Here is a 24,437-nt window from a genome sequence, read left to right on the forward strand (position 1 = left end):
GCAACAATGCACGCAAGAGTCGTAGTCTTCAGCACTCATGGAGAACAAAAGTTGTTGTCTTCAAGGAATGTTGCAAGGATATCAGTTTCAGCAAGTTTGGGACTCCCATGCCGCCACTGTTGGAGAAATTATGAGCCCATGAAGCTACGCACACTTCAATGGATCAACCAAGAAACCATCCAACCACACAAGAATGTAGCAACTTGAGCAATGAAGAACAATAGAGATCAAGAAGCAATGCTTGAGATGCCCCTGAAATGAATTGCTATGAATTGATATGTTACAATGTACAAATGAGCTTGCTTATATAGGCAAGTGAGGAGGGAGTACTTACAATTACCTTGTGAAACCTACAATAACTAACATGAACAATATTAAATGATTGTGTCATGTGACAACTAAGATAACTAGGTAAACTTAACTAGAGTAAATAGAATAAATCTAATTTACTCCAACACCCTCTTGTTGTGACGTTTTCACACATAGCCCCATTCCAAATGGGAACCCCCTACTTTTTAGGCCCTCTCGATCTTTTGGCTTGCGTTTTTGGGGTCTTTTCGCAGCAGTCTCGTCAGTCTCTCCGCTTTGCAAGTGTTTGGGGGTCATATCGATTAAGTCTGCTTTTCGTTTGAGCAAATTTGGTTAAGTCTAGGACTCCTTTTGTTAATTTTAGGGTTTCTGCCTTCAATCCTGGATTTTAGGGGTCTCTTTTAGGGTTTTGAAAAAACCGAACTTAGAACTAGAATCGGGACCCTTAAAGGAAACTCCCAGTAAAATTTGAGCCAAAACTGAGCAATTTTTTATTTTTTTAAAGTTCCTATTTTTTAGGGATTTTGCCAAGTCCCGGAATGTTGTCATTTTGCCAAAAATCAAACTTACTATTTTTAGTAAGTTTCTATTTATAGTAAGTCATTCATGTGTCCTGTCTAGGGATCTAACGCTGACATTTTTAAGGTTTCTATTTTTGGAAAGTTTGTTCTGACAGAACCATTCGGGCAAGGTGACAAAGATCTGGCATTTGCAACTACTAATTCCAGAAAGTCAAAAAACACACAGGGAGGGTCAGAAAATGGTTAAGTGTTGGAAGCCCATTCCTGAAATGGAAAGCTCAAGAAATTTGTCTAAGTTTGGAAAAATCACCCCAAATTCTTACAGGCGCCAAAATCAAGGAGGCATGGAGGATTCACAAATTTCATTGAATCCTCCACCAATGCAAAATTCCGCCCAAGATGAAGGACAGGTGCCAAAATCAAGCAGGCATGGAGGATTCACAAATTTCATTGAATCCTCCACCAGTGCAAAATTCCGCCCAAGATGAAGGACAGGTGCCAAAATCAAGGAGGCATGGAGGATTCGCAAATTTCATTGAATCCTCCGCCAGTGGGAAATTCCGCCCAAGATGAAGGACAGGCGTCAAAATCAAGGAGGCATGGAGGAGTCACAAATTCATTGAATCCTCCACCAGTGGGAAATTCCGCCCTACTCCTCAGTTGGGCGCCAAAATCAAGAAGTCATGGAGGATTCACAAATTCATTGAATCCTCCACCAGTGGGAAATTCTACCCTACTCCTCTGTTGGGCGCCAAAATCAAGAAGTCATGGAGGATTCACAAATTCATTGAATCCTCCACCAATGTGAAATTCCGCCCTACTCCTCAATTGGGCGCCAAAACCAAAGAGGCATGGAGGATTCACAAAATCCACTGAATCCTCCACCAAGTTAAAAGTTCGCCCAAGATGAAGGACAGGCGCCAAACCCAAGGAGGCATGGAGGATTCACAAATTCACTAAATCCTCCACCAAGTCAAAATTCCACCCTACTCTCCAGTTGGGCACCAAAATCAAGAAGTCATGGAGAATTCACAAAATTGATGAAATTCCCTCGCCAGTGAAAAATCCACGCCTAGGATTGAAAATTCAGAAAATCTTCTAAGGTATGGAAAGTTCAAGGTTTAGGAAGGAAACTTCAAGAATTCAAAAAAATTCCTTCCTGAGGGAAGAATTGCACCCAAGAAGGAGAAATTCCAAGAAAGGTGAAAATTTGGCCAAGTGTTGGAAATTCCTTCCTTCAAGACAAAATTCCAGGAAAGGTGAAAAATTGACTAAGTATTGGAAATTTTTTCCTTCATGATAGAATTCTTGGAAAAGGTGAAAATTTAGCTGTGTTGGAAATTCTTTCCTTCGCGACAGAATTCCAAGCAAGGAAGAAATCACACCCAAGGATGAATTGAACATAAAATTTCTCCAAGGCAAGGAAGGAATCAAGGATGATCTGCACAAGAAATTTCCCCAAGGAAAAATTTTGAAAAATCCATTCTCGAGCAACAAATCACATCCAAATTTCAAAATTTTTATAGATTTGGATTCGTAGGAGAATTCTCTTCCTCCTTGACTTGAAACCCTAATTTGTGGAAAATTCCTAAAAAATAGGAGATGGTGAAAATTGATAGAAAATCTCCTCCAAAGCAAGGAAAGTTCGAGAAACTTTGAGAAAATTCTTCATGGATCAAATTCTTCTCTCTTGAAGTTTTCTGTCTCCAGGGTTTTTTCTCGCCAAGTGGCAGCCGAGTCAATGAACGCTGGATTAATGAAGCATCTCTTTGCATGCAATTGTCACATTTATGGCATTATGGCAGATTCCTTCCGAATGCAGTCGTCACGTTGAGGGGATGATGGTGCCTTTATGGCATCATGGGCGATTTTTGCATGAGGGTACATTCATTGCATAGTGGGCACTTTTTGAATGTAATGGTTAATTAATGCTTTATGGGTGCCATTTTTGGCAGGATTGTAATTAATTGTATATGGGCTTTATGGGGTATTTATTGTTGATTCCCACCTTGTTGCATCTTGAGTGGAGAATCTTTTGGGGAAACCCTAATTAGGGTTTGCATGTTATCATGGCCTGAGCCCTATATAAAGGGGTGACCCCCTCATTTGTAAAAGGAGGGAGCTTTGTATGCAATTGTTGCGATAAGTTTTGAGATAATAATAGTGAAACATTATTTTCTGATGGTGTCCACTTAAGTTATTTTTTCAAAACTTGCATGGTTTCACCTTCCTCACTTAGAGTAGAATTTTATTTTCTCAGTTGTTAGATAAAGTGATTTGATTTCAATGGAGAATGTAATGGTGTCTGATGAATTTCCATGGTTCATACTTTTTGCATCTTGCTGATCATAAGTTGCGGTGTAAAGTTGGCCTGAACCCCCAAATTTATGCTAAGTTTGATTGTGAATAGTCGTTTGGATTATGTTGTGTTGGGTATTCAAATGCACTTTCTCAATGTGAAAATCCTTCAACATCCTCAGAAGATTGCACCAGTTCTTGCGGAGTTGTAGTTGATCTTGGCGAAGCAGAGCTTGGTTTGTTTGGAATTCGTCCACCAAAGCATTAGCTATTGATATCACTGCCCTTAGGAGTAGATTTAGATCCTTCTAAACCCTTTTCCCCTTTATTTTCAGTTCATTTTAGTTCGTTCGAAGCAAAGGCATCACAGATTCACTATATCTGATGATGGAGTTCCAGCCACAACAAAGAAGTGAAAGAGTGATGCAAACGTAAGACCCCTTGGATTACCAGCAATCACATCAGCCATCTGAGTCACGTCCGTAGCATAAAGGAACCTTGGAGTTGATTGTTTGAACTTCTTGCAATCTTAGCATGCAATCACACTTTGATCAAGAGAGAGTGAAGTGACCGTTAGGCAACTTTATTATGTGTTTGACACTGTCATACAAAACACATCAACACCTCCCTTAAGTGCAATCCGCAAGATATTAATATAAATTCGCAAGATATTGTCTCATGAACTTGGAAGGCTGGCTGTCCTTTCAATTTGCAAGATATTACTATAAATTCAAAATAGATTGCTCAAGGGAAATTTGCTATTATAAATGTTAGCAAATACCTCTTATAATCTTGAATATTAAATATTTATTGAGCAACTTACTAGAATTATATATGCATATATTATTGGTGGTTACTTGATTTCTCTTTGTTGTTATTTCTTGAAAGATTGATGAGTGGATGCTTAATTGATACTTTAACGAATTAAAGCTTGAATGATTGATAATTTTAATGATTTGATGATAGAATGGTTGATGCTTGAATAATTGATGTTCTAATGATGAATGTCTAAATGATTGATATTAGACTGATTGAATTGATGGAAGAATTGATTGTTGGTTTGTTTGCTTGATTCCAATTGATGATAAATGGGTGATTGAACGGTTTCTTTTGATTTGATATTTTAGTGAATGATGATTGAATGAATGTTGAATTCATAGAGTGGCTAGTGATGATTGAGTGAGTGCTGATTTGATGTATTTGTGAGTGATGACTGATAAGTGAGTGATCTTTGAATGCTTGGAATGATCTCTCCTTTATACTTTATTGGTGAAAGAGTCGCCACCTTTCATATGAATTGAGTCACCACTTTTCATTGCTACCTTTGAGAACAATAAACTATTTTTCAAATTGATCTCCCTTGGATGTCCTCAAATGAAACCTTCCTCCCATTATATCGTCCAATGTGAGGGAGAGTCACACCTCTTCATCATGTTTGCTCTTTGCAAGGGTCATAACCTTTCACAATTACAACCCTTTGTAAGAGTACAAACCTTCATAATTTCTGCCCTTTGAAGAGTCACAACCTTTCACAATTGCCACCCTATGAAAGAGTACAACCCTTCATCATTTATGCCTTTTGAAAGAGTTATTACAGTTGACAAATTTATTGTAAGTTTATATTAATGAAGATAATACATTTCTCATCTTAGGTTGAAATTATCGTTTCAAAACAAAATTCAAGTAAACCCCTAAAAGGGACATTACAAAGGCCTCGATAAGTCTCGCTCAAGGCGTAGTGCAACAATTAAATCATGGTATCATTGTTGTAACCACCACGGTTTAAACTACTACTAGGCCATTGTTATTGCAAGCATTGTACCCTCATCTATCCATTGCTTTGAACCTTCACATTGAAGTTATTGCCATTCTTGCTAGTGACCTTGCAAACTTTGTACCCTTGCCTTGCTATTGAGCTACCTAGTTTGAACTATTTACTAAGATACCAGATTTTGCACCTAGCCCCCACAATAAAAGCTAGGTTTGAGCTTGGTCCGGGTCCAAGCCAAAATTGCTCCTAGGTTCTCCCGAGGTGTGACCCAAGCGATTCTGAGAGAACCCCAGCCCATGAGAACCCAATCACCTAGGTCGCACCTGGGGAGAATCCAAGGCAAACCCGAGCGATGTTTTTTTGCTTTAAAGACCCTTATAGTGCTTTTTTTTTCTCTATACACTCATTCTTCTCATTTTATTTGCGTCTTTCAAGTTTTTTTCTCTCGAAGCAAGTATTGAAGTTGATTGCAATTTTCTTCGAAAGTTAAGGCTACAAAGGTGTGAGACACTCATCAAAGGCATAGGAATCATTGGAGAAGGAAGATTTAACCATCAAAGGTGAGTGAATACTCATTTTTTTCAAGATCTTTTCAAGTTTGTTTGTTTGTTTTTTAAGTTTTGAAAGTCTTTTAATTTGTTTTATAGAAGCATTGTATATTTTTTTACACTTTATATGCATAATATGGGGTTATAATGCCGATTTTTTTTCAAATTTTTTCACTCATGTTGAGTTTTCTATTTTCTATTTTTTATTTTAGGTGCATTATTCATATAATCATACATAATGACTCAAACTAGAAGTGCAAGTGCAAGCTCTAATTCAATTGCCCAAGCTCGAACTCAACATAACCCCTTTAAAATTGATGCCAATTCACCACTTTGGCATTATACAACAATGATCAAGCAAATGTCTAGTGGTAGGAGTTTTCTTTGGGGGTGTAACCATTGTGGCATTGAGTATACCAGCTCATACTATGGAGTGAAAGGTCACCTTTGCTTCAACACAAGACGTGGAATAAAATTTTGTAAGGCGTCAAATGGCAAAGGGCTGCCAAAAGCTATAGTTATGGAATATATTAGCGAACAAGAGGAAGCTGATAGGAGAAACAACAAACAAAAAACTGATCATCCTCTTGCCAAGGCAAGCTCAAAGAGGCCTTCTAGTAGTAGTGGCTCCACAAGACCGGCTGGCCCACATTCTTTCATGCCAATACCACCACCTTCTGAACCAAAGAATATTGTGGTTACATAGAAAAGAAGCCCATTGGATAGTGCCTACAAAAATGAAATAACAGAGGTTGCAGATCAAAGCATTGGTCGTTGCATTTATGGCAATGGGCTTCCCTTCAACATTGTTAGATCACCTACTTTCAAGACATGGTGCATACCCTTCTCAATACACCTCATGATTATCTTTGTCCCGGGGTATGAAAAGGTGCAAACCACCTTATTGGCAAAGGAAAAAGCTTCCATAGAGACACGATTGAAATTCATCAAAGATACATGGCCAGAAACATGTGTGTCTATCGTTTCTGATGGATGGAAAGACTGTAAAAATAGGCCATTGGTCAATGTTATAGCAGTGTGCCCTAAAAGGGCAATGTTTTTGAAAGCGGTGGATTGTGAGGGGCAAGTGAAAGATGCAAGTTTCATTGCCAATATCTTCATAGAATCCATTGACATGGTGGGGCCTCAAAATGTTGTCCAAGTCAAAATGGACAACGCTAAAAATTGTAGGGCAGCTAGGTCTCTAGTGGAAGCTACATATGGTCACATGTTTTGGACACCATGTGCAGTCCACTAACTCAATTTAATCATGCAAAAGATTGGCACACAAATTGATTGGGTGAATAAAGTTTACACGCAAGGCAAGGAGATTCAAATGTTTGTGACATAGTTTTAAAACTCGTGGACTCGCCACGGACTCACCACGGACTCGCGAGTCCATGGGAGCCACGAGTCGACTCGCCAAGGACTCGCGAGGCGAGTCCTAGCGAGTCCATCTGAAAGACTCGCGAGTCTTTTGCAAGGACTCGCGCGAGTCTTTTGCATGGACTCGCGAGTCTTTCAGATGGACTCGTGCGACCCAGAGAAAATGTCATGCAATCTTTAAAATTGAGTTTAACATGTGAAAAAATTAGGTCTCTCCGTCAGGATTCATATATGGAATATAACATTTAAGTATAAGTGACATTTCCTTTCTTATACTTTAAGTTATATTCCATATATACTGTCAGGATGTTTGAGAGTGGTTTCGGACCTCCAGGAGTTATAATGCAAAATCTAGTTTTTGGAGGATTCTTCAATTTTCCAGACTTAGTCAGATTTCAGGATCAGGAAGACATTCCAGACTTAGCCAAATTTCAGGGCATTTGAAGATCAAGATGACATTCCAGACTTTAAGTTATATTCCATATATACTGTCAGGATGTTTGAGAGTGGTTTCGAACCTCCAGGAGTTATAATGCAAAATCTAGTTTTTGGAGGATTCTTCAATTTTCCAGACTTAGTCAAATTTTAGGATCTTTCGGCGATGCCCCTTGACCCCAACTTGGGGGCGTTGCCCCGAAACCCCCATCGAAAAATATGGGGGGAAATTGCGCCGATGGAAGTAGGGAAAATTTAACCTCCGAGTCTGATTAGGCTCCATATAAAAGCATAATTAGCATTGAAGAAATCTTGGTATTATACATTTTAGAGTTGAAAGTTTGAAACTATGAGTATGTGACATGTGTAATGTTTCAATTATGGCTCTTATGTTCTCTAAATGCATTAATTTCTTTATGTTTTTTTGTAAAACTACGGTTTTTTTTTTGCCGAGTCCTTGCCGAGTCTTTCACGAGTCTTTCACGAGTCCGAGTCCGAGTCCAAATTTTTGGTTTGCCGAGTCCGTGGCGAGTCCGAGTTTTTCAACTATGGTTTGTGACTAATCATCATATGTCACAAACCATTTTTAGGACCTTCTCCAAGTTGGAGTTGTTTAAAGTAGTTACAAATTTAAATTTTATTTTTAAATTTTTTAGTTTTTATTTTTTATAGTTGATATATGATGTGTATTTTTTAATGCCATGTTAGGTTGCCGAAACACGATTTGCATCTCACACGCTCGTCTCAAGGCGACTTGTGAAGGTGTGAGAGGCCTTGATTTTCTATGGTCAACACCTTGTGGAGTGTATGGAAGCAGTCCAACATAGGAAGAGCTCAAAAAGTAAGAGCATTGATCCTTGATGAGAAATGGTAGGATAGTGTGGACTATGTTTTGAATTTCACCAAGCCTATCATGAGCATTATTAGATATGTTGATACTAATTGCCCATGTTTGGGTGAAATTTATGATGGCATGGATTGCATGGTGGAGAAAATGAGGGAAGTATTACAAAAAAATGAAAATTACCCAACGGAAACATTTTTCAAGTTGTGCAACAAATTGTTGTTGACCATTGGAACAAGATGACCACCCCCTTGCATCTCTTAGCATTTGCTTTGACACCAAAGTTTTATAGCGTAGAGATGCTTGCAACACCAAGGAGGGTGCCACCATATAGAGATGCAAAGGTTCCTACTGGCTATAGGGCTGCCTTTAAAAAGATATATTCATATGAGGAGACTAGAAATATTGTCTTGAGGGAGTTTGGCTAATTTGCATCTACAAAATATCATGATGTAGAAGCTCTTCAAGCCAGATATGGGATGGACATTGATGAAAGGAGGTATGCACATGGTCAAGGCTCCATTTCCTTGCAGCCTCTTGCAATTAAACTTCTCTCCCAAGTATGTATCTTTTTATTTTTTAATTTTATAGTTTTCCAATTCCATTCGATGCTATCGTATTAAAATATTTTTATTTAATAATTTATAAATTTCTAATTATGTTTTAACAGTTCGCAAGTTCTTCAGCTAAGCGAAATTGAAGTACATACTCCATCCACTCAGTCATACGTAATCATTTGGGTGCAAAGAAAGTATAGGCTTTGGTCTACATACACTCCAACCTTCGTCTAGTGTCACATTCGAAACCTGAATATAATGAGAGTGCGATAAGGAATTGGGATCTAGCCCCTACGTGTGCTGATTTAGATGCTACAGTCGCACAGCTTGCCCAAGTCTCTATAGATGAGGCAGCTATGGAACTTGAGATAGAAAGAGCTAGTGGGAGTGGCATTCCAATGGATTGTGGTTCAAATGATGCTGAATTTGAACCATATGATGGCCTTGGGCTTTGGCATGATGCTTCAAATGAAGATGAATATGGACACTAAATCCCATATGGCTTGTAATTTGAATTTTGAAATTTTCATTGTCATTACATTTTGAGACTTGAAAGTTGAATATTATCATTTTGGCAAATTATGAATATGATATTTCATATTACATTTATGATATTATAAATATTTATTTTTATTGGCAATTATGGATTTATGATTTATCATTTATGAATGGGAAAGTTACATTGTATGGATTGTATCATTGTAATAATTAAATAATGCTAGTGACAGTTTATATTTTATAATTTTGATGTTTGAACATATATATATTATATGTGTGTGTACAGATGTACCCATACCCAAGGAAAAAAAGATTGCTGATTTCGCCATTATGTACCTGATTTCATATCCATACCCGTACCCGAATCAATAACTTAGATTATTTATATTAATGCAATGGATTTCGTTGGGGATGAGGTCCCTCATCAATGGCCTCACCTCGCTCAAACCAAGCTAAAAATTTCCATGTTACTAATCAAAAAAAAAAAGAAAAAAAAGAACCCCCAATAATTAATCTATAAATAAATTATACAAATACGATAAAATATTATATTATTATATAAAAAGAAACAACTAAAAGACATTATTACACGGATGTTGTATATCATTACAAGTAAATAGAATAAATATAAATATGTAACTAGTATTTGAAATAGAATGTTGAATAACAAGCATATAATGTTGCAATAACATTATTAGGTGCTATAGAGGATAAACAGTATAATTATAACAATAGTTACACAAAATAATATTAATATTGTAATATTGAGTAAATCAAATGTGATTAGATTATTAATTATAAATTTAAATACATTAGTTTAACAAAGATATAATAATATGATGTAAATTAATTATTATGACATTGGTACTAATATTACAATTTTTAAGAATATGAAATTCGAGTATAATTAGAGATATTTAAAACTATAAATTTATTCAAATCCTTAATATAATAAGATATTATAATATTGTGATTGCATAATATTGGAGAATCTAAGTTAATCTTGGGGCCCTATTTAGAAAATTAATTAGGCTGTTGGAAAAAATTACAAACAATTGGAGAAAGATCGACTACAAATTAAATATATTTTGTAATTTTTTAATCCATAAAAGCTTATATTTTATATTATATTAATACTAAAAGGAGAGTTACATATATGGCCATAGCTTGAGTATAAAAACCAGTTTAGCACACCATCCTTCCAAAATTACAACAAGAGACCCAACGACATACAACAACCTTGACTGAAAACAAACAACCAGACTTGAACCTACCAAACCTTCAACAATCAAAAAACTTTACATCAACTATCAAAAGGCCACTTATTGCTTTGGCTCCTTCACCTTTAGACTTCCACTGCCAATCCAATAGTCTTCCTTGTGAAAGACCAGTTTCAGTTTACCCTTCTTAGGGTCTTCTCCTCCTGTTGCCTGCTCCTTGATAAGCGGCCACCCCTCTTGAGCTTCTGCCATCCTCTACTCTCTATCAATGACTGCAACCCAAACCAGGAACAACCTCAAGGGCAGGATGAAATCAGCATCTTGAATCCAGTCACCACCTATGGTGATGAAGCCCTCACCTGGACACACCATAGTCAATAGGATCTCTAATCTGTATTTCCACTCCTCCCTTACACACTCCCTCATGACCCTTTCCATCCTCTTTGATGCCCAACTCCAAGCACCAAGCAAGAAACATGGACTCCACATCCACATTAGTCCGATATCTGAAATCGAAGCTCATATAATCTTCACCCATAAATTTGTCCACCATCCTCAAAAAGCGAGGGTCTTCGATCTTGTAGATGTTGCTCATTCGCTCCTCAAAAACCTTGCCCGTGAAGGCAAGTTGTTGCTTGTCCATCCCCAGGGAGAAATTGGCCTCCATGGTGCACACAGCAAAAACACGGACTTAACGCTCTACACTCCGCCACAAGCTTTGCACGCAACTTCTTGATAAACCAAAAAGTATGGAATGATGCCAAGGCCAAAAACCTTGCCCGTGAAGGCAAGTTGTTGCTTGTCCATCCCCAGGGAGAAATTGGCCTCCATGGTGCACACAGCAAAAACACGGACTTAACGTTCTACACTCCGCCACAAGCTTTGCACGCAACTTCTTGATGAACCAAAAAGTATGGAATGATGCCAAGGCCAAAGATGGAAGTGATTAAAAGCATACTCGCCCCCACATCGCACGTATCATTGCCAACTTCATTAATAATAACGTCCCTTGAAGAGCCCAAGGGTTGCGCTTCATCCCAAGTGCAAGTTCCTAAAATCATCCCACCACACCTTCTAGTCGCCTTCTCTTACGCGGCACCCCCAATTTGATAAGACATCTACCTCCTTGTTCCCCTTTCTCTTAATATGGGAAATTTTAAAATTCAAAAATTACCTTACTTTTGAGGCAATGAGTTTAACATACTTGTCCAGCTTCCAAGATTGCGCTTCTCCCTTAACAATTGAGTTTACAATCACTTGGAAGTCACCTTCAAGGTGAACATGAGTAACAAAGAGACGAGAAGCCAAGTTGATTGCAAGGATTGCTGCTTGATATTCCGCCTCATTGTTTGTACTATCTTCAAGCTTTTGCAGACTAACTGCTAGTATATTGCCCCTATCATCCCTTGCCACACATCTAGCACCCTATGGACCTGGGTTTCCTTTGGAAGCACCATCAAAGTTAATCTTAATCCATCCTTTATTGCCACACCACTTCTCCATTAGATTGTTTTATTAGATCAACCCAACGAGGCCCATTAACAAGCCTAAATATCTATTTTATAATATTACTAATGGAATGCAATTCATATTTCAAATTTTATTAAATAGAATAATTATAACAATAATTATTCAAAAACAATTGGTGACAAATAGTAAGAAAAATATAATGTTAACAAAAAGGAAAATAATTAGAGTAATTTTGTTGTAACTATAATTATCACTTGAAGATGAAGATCATGACAGTTTGAGGAGCCAATATAATAAAAAAATGCTTCACTCTTATAAAATTAATTCGCAAGTTCTCTATTAGGAGATACTCAATTACTCATTTGATAACAACTAAACCTCTCATTATTTGCCTTTCTTCATAACCTCTATTTTCAATGACCACTTCCAATAGATATTCCAAGTCCCTAATATAATAATAATAATAAAATAATATCTCTCAAGGATTTCCAAGTACCTATTCCAAGAATCTTAGAGAGCACATGCATTATAGATAAGGTAAATGTCAAATTAAATCTTAACTATACAAAATTCAGCTCTATCCATGTCATAATATTGGATGTTATATGTTAAAGTTGGACTCCTAATTAGAAAACAAATTAGAATGTTGCAAAAATTAGCATAAGCGGAAAAATGATTGAATATTACTTATATTAAAGTTGTAGTATTACCATTTGAATACTATTCGTATTGAATAAATAGAATAATTAAAATGATTATATATATAATTATAATGATTACAATTCCCAGATTTGAAAGAAAAACGGTTCAATATTTTGAAAAATTGTATGCAAACATTTGCCTTAGCCATAAGCTGCAAAGAAAATTCCATTACAAAAAGCCCTAGCTGCAGGTATGGAAAACATCAGACACTTTCAATTTTATTTGTCCTTGGCATCTTTAATCCACAATTTTTTACACAAAGAATCAGCAATTTTTTTAGAAATAGTGGGCATTATTTGCAAACAATTTTACCTGAATATTTCACCCATGATTTACTCTTTCCAGCATACAAATTTTCAACAACAAAAAACACCTATGCAATTTGCAAAGGATCAATTACAATTTTCAAAATAAAAATTCTAAAATATTTTACAAACTTTGGCCATGATTTTCTTCTTGAAAATCCCACGACTATGACAAATTTGCCACACAATCCCAACAATTCACTTTGATATAAAGAGTTTCAACCTACGAAATTGCTGTTCTAACGTTCCAATAATCAAAACATTATAGCCAATAAGTTTATCACAAGTCATAGAATATGCAAAACATTATCAAGAGTTTTAGCCCTTCCATCACTGAAACACAACTATAAAATTCCCTTACCAACAATCCATTCAATACAAGGAAGACTTCTCGTCAATCATAAGTTGTATAAGTTGAAAACCACTCCTTGTGAGGAAAAGTATGGTATGAGCACCCACAATCTCTCTTCCCATAGTTCCAACACTTTGTTCTTCCCTAAGGTTTTTGACAATACTTACAATTTGGATCTATCCTTCTTATCCCCCTTTCTACTCTTCATTAGTCCATTTTTGATGCAACTGAGTCGTAGATTCTCATGCTCTTTAACCTAGAATCACATCTTTCTTTTACTACCTCCTTTAATGTACCAACAAGCTACTACTTTTCTTGTGCATAACTCTCTCAATAATCCTTCGGATGTTTCTCCTCCTATTGAATGATGTTATATTTCCCTCTTCCTCTTCAAATCCTTAAGCTCCTCTCTCTTAAACTTTACATAGGGGATGATTGGGGTTCTTTAGAATCCACCCTTTCTTATCCATGTGACAATAATTTCAACGCTAAGGACTTCACTCTTCTTATCTTACACTCTTCTTGTCTTACATATAACATCCATACTTGTGATCAAACTCCTTCGACCCCTTTCGTTTCTTTCCCTTCAACTCAAGATGCTCCTCCTACTCCCAATGATCCATCCTTTTCTAATCTTGATGCTTGCCAATAGGATGATAAGGGTTCTTAAATTTTACTCTTTCCTGCATAGGTGAACATAAAGATAACCTCGACAACATTGAGAATCCTATTTTGCACACTAACCCTCACATTCATAGTCAACCTCCTTATAGGTTCATTCCTCTTCTTCTTTCTCACCAAGTGAGGAGTTTGCATTCAGTATTGATTCTAATTTAGTTAAATCTATTGGTGAGGATCCTCTTTTCTATTTACCTAAACTTAAAAGATTCTATAAAAAAGGTTTACATTTTTTCTAACATATGACTATGAAGGAAAAGGTCTTAGCCTAGGTAAAGATGATATCATTTCAAACCTATTACACTTAAATTATATTTATATATATGTGTGTGTGTGTGTGTGTGTGTGTGTGTGTGGTCTTGGATTACACTCTCCTACATGTTCTTATTAAATCTTCCCTATAAGAATGGTTGTAAGGATTATTTCCAATCTTTACCATCTAACAATGAATTTGACAAGAGTGAGGCCCATGATAAGTTTGTTGAGCTCATCCCACCTCTTTTTTCAAAGAGATAAAATATGCCATTTTCTACTTTCAATTTGACAATTCATCTAGTCTAGATGGTTCCCAAGAAAAAAAATTTGTGAAGCATGGGAAAAAGTTCTTATCTCCATAGAGTAAGAATCTAGAACTTCCAATAAATTGTTGCAAGCTCTCAATTCTACTTTTATTGCTTTATTTCCAAACAAAGATTGTTTGCATATTTGACAAGTTTTAGCCTATTTTTCTATGCAACGTCTCTTATAAAATTATTTCAAAGATAATGGCAATGCAGCACCAATCTTGGCTTCCTAGACATATTTCTGACAAACAAGGAGAGGCAATCAAAGGTAGACAAATCCTTGATGAAGGAAAAGAAAATTCTAAAAAAGCAATTCACTCAATAACCAAAGCTAAAAGAAGAATTATGATGATTAAAATTGATTTTGCCACTACCCATGACTGTCTTAATAGAAAATTTCTTCTTCTAAATATTTTTTTTGTAAACAATGAATGAGTTGGGTGGAAGGATGCATCATTAGTCAAATAACCTACTGAAATCATCTTATGTCTTCCATTCATGCTCATATTGGCATAATAGGAACTCTTGATAAAACCATCTAGCCTTTCTTGTGGAAAGGGGCAAAGCTTTAGGGGAAAAAGAAATCCCACCTTGTTAATGGAAAGGGGAATGTCTTCCAAAATGTTGCCTAAAGTTTACGAAGCAAAATTGATCTTTGATATCTGAAAAAGACTCACTTTGAAGTAAAATTTTAGCTAACAAACATCTTACAAGAAGACCTCCCAAAACCATTCTTGCTATTAATTAAATGTCTTCAAAATTGTTTATATATGTCTAAGTCATATTCTTTGTTCAAAAAGGGTTGTTTGTAGTTTGTGGACAATGGGAAGAAAGCAAACATTTGATTTGATGCCACAAATGGCAAGCTCCCTTTAGGAGGTTGTCATAAAATAACTTGCACAATCAAAAAATATGTTGCAAATACTTGATAATAATAATAATAATAAGCTAATGGCAACGAGGAGGACGCTAGCAACCCAGGGAGTTTAGGGATTTTCAACCTAATGATCAACCCAAATACTATGCACAGCTTGTATCTCGTTCATGGTCGAAACCGAAACGGGTTTGGGAGGATCAGAACAGGTTTCAGGCACCGTTTCCGAATAGAAGAGAGAACGGTTGGGGGAATAAAGGTTTTGGAAAACCTAGATACAATCGCTTCGACACTCTCAGTAATCGCAACAACCCTCAAGCAAGGTCGAAGTCGGAATGTCAAAAGGTGCAAGAGAAGGAATGGAGGCCGAAGAAGATTCCAAGAGTGAAGGCTTCGAATAAGGTAAACCCTAACCCGTCAGAACCCCAAAAGTTGGCTTTCTTTCTGCATAATAAAAGTTGGAGTGATTCGGTCTCTTTTCATAGAGCAAAGGGTTTTTTCATGAAATGGATTGGGGATTGGCCTGCTTTTGGACGAGTTAAGAGTTGGTGTGAGGAGAACTGGCCTTTTAAGGTAGATATTAAGACAATGCCTAACGGTTTTTTCTTAGTAATCACGGAGGACAATAAGGATAAGAACTGAGTTTTCAATAAAGGTCCTTTCTTCATGGGTGGTAGAGGTTTGTATGTCAGAGAGTGGGAGCCAAATTTTAACCCCCTTGAGACCCCGCTGGAAGAAGTCCCTATTTGGTTGCACCTCTATAACCTTCCAAGAGAACATTGGAATGAGGAGACTTTCCAGACAATTGGAAATAAACTAGGGCTCTATATCAAATCGGATGAGGCTATTGAGAAAAAAAGACTTCAATATGCATGCAAGAATCTGCATCAGATGGAAACCCCATATCCCGTTACCGGCTTGTTTGGAAATCAACACCCATGCTGGTTGTTGGGTACAAAAGATTGAGGTGGAGGATCAAACTGAGAGGTGCAAAGTGTGCAACAAAGATGGGCACTCAAAGGAGGTATGTTTGATAGGACCCAAGGGTAAGGTAATGGAGTCCTCAATGGAAGCTGCAGTGGCGAAATTTGTGGCAGAAGAGAGTGGAGATTTGCAGGTAAAATGTTTGGACACGGGGGCTTCACCTTATATGGTGCCTTGGAATTCAAGGGTCAGAAAACAAGGCTACGCCGAGCGATGAGGCTCAAGTCTTCAGCCAAAATGAAGCAGCCAACCTGGTGGAAGAGGCCTTAAACAAAGTAGAGAAAGCTATGGAGGCTTTGGCTGCGGGGAGGAAAGTAGTTCAGCAAGAAAACATTGAGGGGGAAAGTGTTCATCTGGAATAGGGTAGCCAGGTCAACTTAAACGATGAGGAAAGGTCTCCTAGTGAGGATTTAGAGGATAAGACTCGGGAAGAAGAGGAGGATGAATGGAGCTTGTTTGATGAGGAGGACATTGTTGACAATCGAACAATAAATCAGACAAATTCTCAGATTTTAAAAGCTTGTATAGGAGAAAAGAAATCTAGAGGTAGGAAGCCTAACAAGGTCAAAATCGCTATGGCAGGGAATGCAAAGGGTCAATGTAAACTTTCAGTAGGGAAGGGAGGACCCCTTCCTGAAGAAAAATGAAACTCATAAGTTGAAATGTCAAGGGCTGCAATGCCCTTGACAAGAGGCATTTGATCAAACATGGGTTGGATCAGATGAAACCTGAGGTGGTGTGTTTGCAGGAGACTGAAATGAGTTCAAAAGATGCAGGTGGTCTGTTGAGATCGCGGAGGTCGTGGGCAAGTATTTTTTCCAGTGCAAATGGGGCTGCTAGTGGACTAGGCATCCTCTGGAACCCAGCTCTTGTGAGGGTGGAGGAACTTATTAACTCCCAAGCGTGGAAGTTGTGTAAACTCATTCTTTCAATCTAAATTGTGACTTCTTTCTTATCAATGTTTATGGCCCTGCTACGGCTTGTCTGCAACTGGATGAGTAGAAGCAACTATTGGTGGTTTTGTTTAACCTGTCGCAGGAATTAGGGATCCTTAGGGGAGATTTTAATGATATTTTGGACTTGGCAGATAAAAAGGGGGGGAAAGTTGGTGATACGGCTTCACAAGCTAGTTTTCAGCATTTTGTCTTTGAGAACGAGTTGAGAGAAATAAAAACTAACAACGGAGCTTTCACTTGGTCCAATCGCAAAGTTGGAGGTGAGCACATAGCGAAAAAATTGGATAGATTCTTCTTGGGAGGAAGCTGGGATAGAATGTCATTAATTTTTGAAGCTGGAATTAAACTGATTGTTGCATCGAATCATTTCCTGGTGGAGCTTCTCGTGGGGTTGGATAGTGTTGTGATTCAATGCCCCTTCAAAAATTTGAGAAAATGTGGTTGAGAGATAATGGACTGAGGGACTTAGTTAATAAGTTGTGGTGGACGGAAGCCCCAAATTTTTATGGTTCAAAGGCCTTCAAATTTTTCAAAAAGGAAGCTCAAGGAATGGAATAGGCTCAAGTTTGGTAACATCTTTGTGGATAAAGCTGCTATTGAAGCTGATCTAGAGGAACTTCAGAAAGTCATAATGGATCAAGGCATGATGTCGGAAATCTTCATCAAAGAGAAGAGTCTGAAATCCAAATACAATGAAATTTTAGCCCGAGAAGAGGTGTATTGGAAGCAAAAGTCCCGAGAAGGTTGGTTGAAGAAAGGTGATAGGAACACAAAATTCTTTCACAACTTGGTGAAAGTTAGGCGTTCTTGGAATAAGGTGACTTCTATCAAAAGCAGGGAGAATGTGAGCCTGGATAAGATGGATGATATTAACCAGGAGGTGGTGGATTTTTTCAGTGAGCTTCTCAAGCAGGGTCCCAATTTGAACATTCAAAAGCAGGATCAATTATTGGAGCATATTCCTCATGTGATATCTGAGAATCATAATGAGGTACTGTGTAGACTGATTCTCTTTGAGGAAGTTAGGCAGGCAATGTTTTCAATGGTAGGGGACAAGGCACCAAGGCCCAATGGTTTTCCTGCCTTCTTCTATCAATAGTTTTGGGAGGTGGTCGACTCGAATGTTTGGGCGGTTGTGGAGGAGGCCAAGAAGAGTGCACGAGTGGCTAAAGAAGTTAGCTACACCTTTATTGCTTTAATCCCTAAAGTCGAGAACCCTGACTCCTTTGGTGACTTTAGATCGATCTCACTATGCAATGTTTTGTATAACGTGATTGCCAAAGTTATTATGAACAGATTGAAACCTCTTTTGAAGCTGATCATCTCTGAAGAACAAAGTGGGTTTGTCCCAGGGAGATCTATTGTAGAAGGCATTATTATTGCCCATGAACCTATTCACACAGTTAGGACAGCCAAGGTTGATCGTATGTTGATTAAATTGGATATAAGGAAGGCGTATGACATGGTGGACCGGAATTTTTTGCTCCGGGTTTTGGAAAAATTTGGTTTCTCTACCCATTGGCGGAACTGGGTGAAAGCATGCATTGAGAGCCCTTGGTTCTCGGTCCTTGTCAATGGGAGTCCTCAAGGTTTCTTTCAATCTTCACAGGACCTGCGGCAAGGGGATCCTCTCTCCCCCTTTCTTTTTATTATCCTGGCTAAGGTCTTGGGAAGGTATATTAAACATCTGAGGAGTAATGGTCAACGGAAGGGGATTGGTGTTGCGGCTGGAATGGATGCGGTATCTCATCAGCAATTTGTTGATGACACAATTCTTTTTGGTGAAGCCTCTCTTCGGGAAGCTCGTACCATTAAGAAAGCTCTCAACGCTTTATGTGCAACCTCAAAACAGCAGGTGAATTGGTCCAAATCGGATTTTTTTTCTTTAACACGGCAACGGGTAAGCAGAGAGGGATAGTTCGGATTTTGGGTGTAAAATCGAGGAACCTTCCGAGAAGGTTTCTAGGGACTCCACTTTTTGGAGGTCCTAACAGGGTTGGAATGTGGCATAAATTAATGGACAATTGTGTTAATAGGTTTGAAGGTTGGAAGAGTAAGTGGCTGACCTTGGTAGGTAGACTATTGCTTTTGAAATCAGTTCTCTCTGCAATTCCAATCTACTCTATGATGTGTTTAAAAATTCCGAAGAAAATTGTCAAAGGCATTAATCAGTGTATAAGGAAGTTTTCTGGAATGGTAAGAATGAGCAAGACAAGATTCCATTGGTGGCATGGGACAAGGTTTGTCAACCAAAGGTGTCAGGAGGTGCAGGATTAAGTAATTGGAGTTTCCTTAACGAAGTGATGGGAGCAAAATTAATATGGCAAATGTATTTGAAACCGAAGCAAAAGTGGGTGCAAATTCTGAAGCACAAAATATTTGGATTCGCTTAGCAGGGAGAGAATCTTCACTATTCGGGATCTCCCAAGGGGATCGGCGATATGGAATTTCCTAGTTTCCTGTAGAAAAGTGATCATGGAGCATATTTCATGGTAGTTGGTGAATGGAGAAAAAGCAAATTTTTGGACAAACTCGTGGGACGAAAGACCTTCTTTGTCTTTGAGATCGGATATGGAGCAAATTAGGCAGGTGGCTAAAGCTCAGTGGGGTTCCAAGGTTTATGATTATATGATTAAAGTGACGAGGAATGGCGTAGATGAATGGGTTTGGAAGGATGGTGAATTGTTGCCCTTGTCCCCTCCCTTGAGGGCTTCCTTTGAGGGTATTCTCAATGAGTATCACCCATATCTCTCACCGTGCCCCCCCCCCCCCCCAACCCCCCTGGCCATAAAATCAAGTTAGTGGACAAAAACCCATAATTTGACCAGAAATTAGAGACATTCATACAAAGCAATTTGCTGCAAATTGAAGGAGAAATCACAACAGAAAACAAGGATAAGTTATATTATTAGAAAATTTCCATAAGCTTTAATATTGAATATAAAATAAAAACTACAATTTAAGATAAATCAATAGTTATAAATATAATACAACTATCATTTTGAGTTAGAATTATTGTTTAAAGGCAAAAATAAGAAACGTTCTAGAATGGGACATCACATATTTATGATTTATTTATATTATAACATTTTAGTTTGTATGATAAAGTAAATTAATATTAATTAGTAATACTCTTAAAATATTAAAATTATTTATTTACATTGTATTTGTGATGTTACTTTTTCACAAGTACAACTTACCAAAGTTAATTTAATTTAATATTGGAATCAATTTAATATAGTTGTTACTAGAGTTAAAAAAAAATTAGAATATGCAAAGATATCAAAATAGATGTAAATAACTAGTGTAAATTACAGAATGTGATAACTTAGGAAGAAATCTAAAACAAATAATGAACACAATGACTTAGAGAACACAATCACATAATTCAATCAAATTAACATCAAAGTCATAAATTTATTGATTTTCCATTATTTTCAATTATAAGAAATTAAATGCTGCTTATCTGAGACAACTCTTCTAATGGCAACTCCCACTCTAGGAAAATCTGAGTGGTTTAGGCCCTCTTAGCTATAGCACTCTCCAAGAGAAAAATAACCATTCAAAACACAACATGTTCAACAAAGCAGCCACTCAACACCAAGCCCTAAATAGGAGAATCTGAAGTGTACCCCATACCTTGAGTTGGACACACCTTGTATGCCCTGTAATGTCCCCTCTTTAAATTTGCCTTAATTACTTTAAGTATAATAAACTCTAACTCAATAATAGTTGTGTTATTATTTACTATTTTTCAATATGAATTTCACTTAGAAATTGCAGCTTAATAATTTATTATTTAATTTATATTTAATGCTTAAATATATTTTTTTAAATGTACAACGTATCCCCTTATTTCTGCTATAAATCTTCCTCTGATCTGTAGTGATTTATCTTCAATAATATACAAATGAAAATGTCTTTAAAGTCTGCAAAATTAGGGGTTTTCCTCCACTAACTCAGTTACAGGAATTAAGGGGGTTTGTCCTTAATTACAAGCCTAGTGGGGTTTCGTCCTTAGGCTGTTAGAAACTTGGTTCATATTCCACAAGGGAAGCTAATTAAATAAAATATCTTTGCCAAAAAATGATGTCTTCTTTTCCTTACTTAACTTTGTTAAATAGAAACTCAATCCAACAATCACCATTCTTCCAATGCCCCTTGAGAAATAAACTTTAATTATAACTTCATGAATTAATCCAAGCGCCGCCTTTTAACCTTCTGTGATTTCTGTTATTTGTTATTTATCTTTTAGAACTGATGTAGTTTATCTCATTGACCATCTCTAATTCTTTTGGCAGCTACTGAATTTAGTGGCAATATATAAAAAAGGTAATCCTCCGTTGTCCTACAATGGTTGCTCCTAAATGGGGTCTTCTTTTAACTGCCTTGATAAATCAATAATTTAATCTGGATTTAATTTTTGAGTTTGGGGGCATTACATGCACCTTCTTCAACGTCCATAGCCCACCAAACCACCTTCTTTCTTGAGTGTTCTCCAAATCCCTTTCCAGGTGTCACATAAGTGATTTATAAGGGATAGTTTCCAAACCATTACACCCTTTCACAACACAGGTAACACTTAAAATTAAAAGTATTTATTTACCCATTTGTATCTCTCAGGAGCTCAATCACCGTGTTCACCAAATTTTCGGCTTCAAGTTCGAAATTTTGTGAACTCATAAAATCGGCATGAAATTTGTAAAAATTCGTCTAAAATTTGCAGGATAACAGGCAGACTTTTTCCTTCGGCGTATGACCAGTTCATAGTTGTCGTGGGATATGACAGGAGGGCTCCAAAAGGGTCGCATATCGATGTGATGCTTGGCCATCGGTAGGGTTTGTAGACGGCTGCATCGGGAGACGGGGGATATAAAAGTTGCCCAATATAAATACTTTATCATGCCTTTCTCCAAAAGAATTTATAAACAATACTTTATAAAGACTTTATAAACCATACTTTATAAAGACTTTATAAACCATACTTTATAAAGTTTCACGGTAATCGGATAAACTAAAATAAATAAAGTTGAACAGAGATAAATATAAAATTGTTGCCCAATATAAATTGTACAATATACTTTATAAAGTTGCACGATAAATATAAAGTTGTTGCAAGACATAAATGTTAACTAAAATTAAATATTTTAGAATATTTAATTTAAATTTTAATTATTTATATATAAATTTTGATTGGTAATGGGCCGAAGCTGATAAGGTGTGTACGTACCCTACCCCCTTGTGGGATTGGAACTTGTGACCTCTCTTTCAAGAGCACAAGTTCTTCACCACTAAGCCAACTCAGGCTGTACTAAATTTTGACAAATTTAAATTTAAATATATAAATTAAATTAAAGAAATTTAATATTATTTATTTTAATATTTTAATATATTATTTATATTTTCTAAAAAATTAAATTTATATAAAGCAAATTTAATGACGATTTTTTTTTGAATTTTTTCCTCTTGCCGAATTTTATTGTTGGCGAATTCGAACTCGAACTCAAACATGGTGACTTAGCTCAGGAGTATTCTTTTCTGCTACTCACTTATTCAATTGCCTTTTTTCAAAGATAATTAAATAGAAATGGCATAAAAAGATAAATTTACCCCTTTTATTCTTAAGGGTTTTTACATGACATTTACTTTTATCTATTTTTTAACTAAAAATGTAAATATAATTTTCCACCTTGTGGAAAAAGTTCTGTATCAATATTATTTGAATATTATTATAAATGTATTTTTGTTCTTGCACAGATGTACCCAATACATACCCAAGCCTTCTGAATAACGTTGTCGTACCAACATATCATACCTAGTTACCCGTACCTGATTTCAATTTGGCAACTAAGCCTTTTGTCTCACACAATAACAGGGAGACCAGCCACATGCATAGCATTTGCCCACCATCCAGGCACAACAAAACAAAATTGCAAACAGGTGGAGGATGCATGGATGAAAAGTTTAAAACCTTACAATAAAAAAATTGTATGCTTCCACATGGCCACATTTGTAGGTAAATTGAAGAATTTTTTTAGGTTTGTGTTTATGTTTGCTGGATTTCAAATTTCAAGGACAAAAATCTATGATCTCTATGACTTAGCTTCCTAGTGTTTGTTTTTTAGCTAGAATATGTGTGAGTTCAGCTGTAAAAGGCTAGGTTCTTTGTGTTGGTCATATAATATTAAACTCTCTTGTCTGTGTGTTGAAGACCTGTATCAGCCTTGTGATAATTTTCGAGAACCAAAAGATAAGGTAGCTTTTAGTTTTCTTTGCATTGCATGCTACAAACCCAAAAGACCATTTTGTGTGTCCTGTATAAAGCCACGATCATCTTCAGGGTTAGAATTCTAGAGTTTTAGTTTACTTTTTCATTACAATGGAGCTTCGCCTTCCAATTTGAAGAAGGGTTTGACCTTACTGTTGCATTTTGTGTTGTCCTGAAAGGAACGAAATAAAACGCGAACAAAGTGCAACCAGTGGAAATTATCCAACACAATTACAAGAACATTACAAACAGACCAGAAATTTCACAAATAAATCATACGCTGAAAAGTACAAACCTGTGTAATCTCCTGAACGCTCATAATCAGAGATGAAATGTTCTATAACAGGAGTTGGTATAACATATCCAATATTTTCTGCATCTTCATGTTTGAGAGACTGGAATGCTATTCCCACACACTGGCCCTTACCATTGAAAGCAGGTCCACCAGAATTTCCAGCATTTATAGCAGCATCAATCTGAAATAATCTATTCAAACAGGACATCAGCATATATTCACACTTCCAAATGCAGTTCAATCCCCGACAATATACATTTTTAAAATGTTCATTCAGGTGAGCAAAACGTCAAGACAACATTATCATTCGATATGGCAGTGTACACAAATCCTTATAGCAAATTAGACATTCAAAAAGTCACCTGCACTCCTAGTAGTTCTGTGGATCCATGTACATATGAAAGAACTTCAATGCGTGACACGACTCCACTGGTCACAGAAATTGTATCACCGCCAATTGGATAACCTACGACAGTGACAGCATCCTGCAAAGATGGCAGAGCTCCAAATTGCACAGGAGTCACATCTTCCCAAAATTCCTCATCATTCACAGTTAATAATGCTGTCAAAATCAAACAAAATGCATTTTATCAATGGTTGACC

The 24,437-nt window shown here is 36.8% G+C and overlaps 1 protein-coding gene across 2 annotated transcripts in view; it reads right to left on the bottom strand.

The window, feature by feature from the left end:
• The window catches only part of LOC131029602 (protease Do-like 9), a 45,203-nt gene that overhangs the window by 19,110 nt on the left and 1,656 nt on the right, over positions 1–24,437 (bottom strand). For both annotated transcript variants that reach the window (XM_057960142.2, XM_057960143.2), the window contains exons 3-4: positions 24,197–24,396; positions 23,835–24,015 (exon numbers count right to left, since the gene is read on the bottom strand). In XM_057960142.2, the coding sequence (XP_057816125.2) occupies positions 23,835–24,015; positions 24,197–24,396 (381 nt within the window). The remainder of the gene's footprint in view (positions 1–23,834; positions 24,016–24,196; positions 24,397–24,437) is intronic.

This window comes from Cryptomeria japonica, chromosome 3, assembly GCF_030272615.1.
Source record: "Cryptomeria japonica chromosome 3, Sugi_1.0, whole genome shotgun sequence".
Taxonomy (NCBI): Eukaryota; Viridiplantae; Streptophyta; class Pinopsida; order Cupressales; family Cupressaceae; genus Cryptomeria; species Cryptomeria japonica.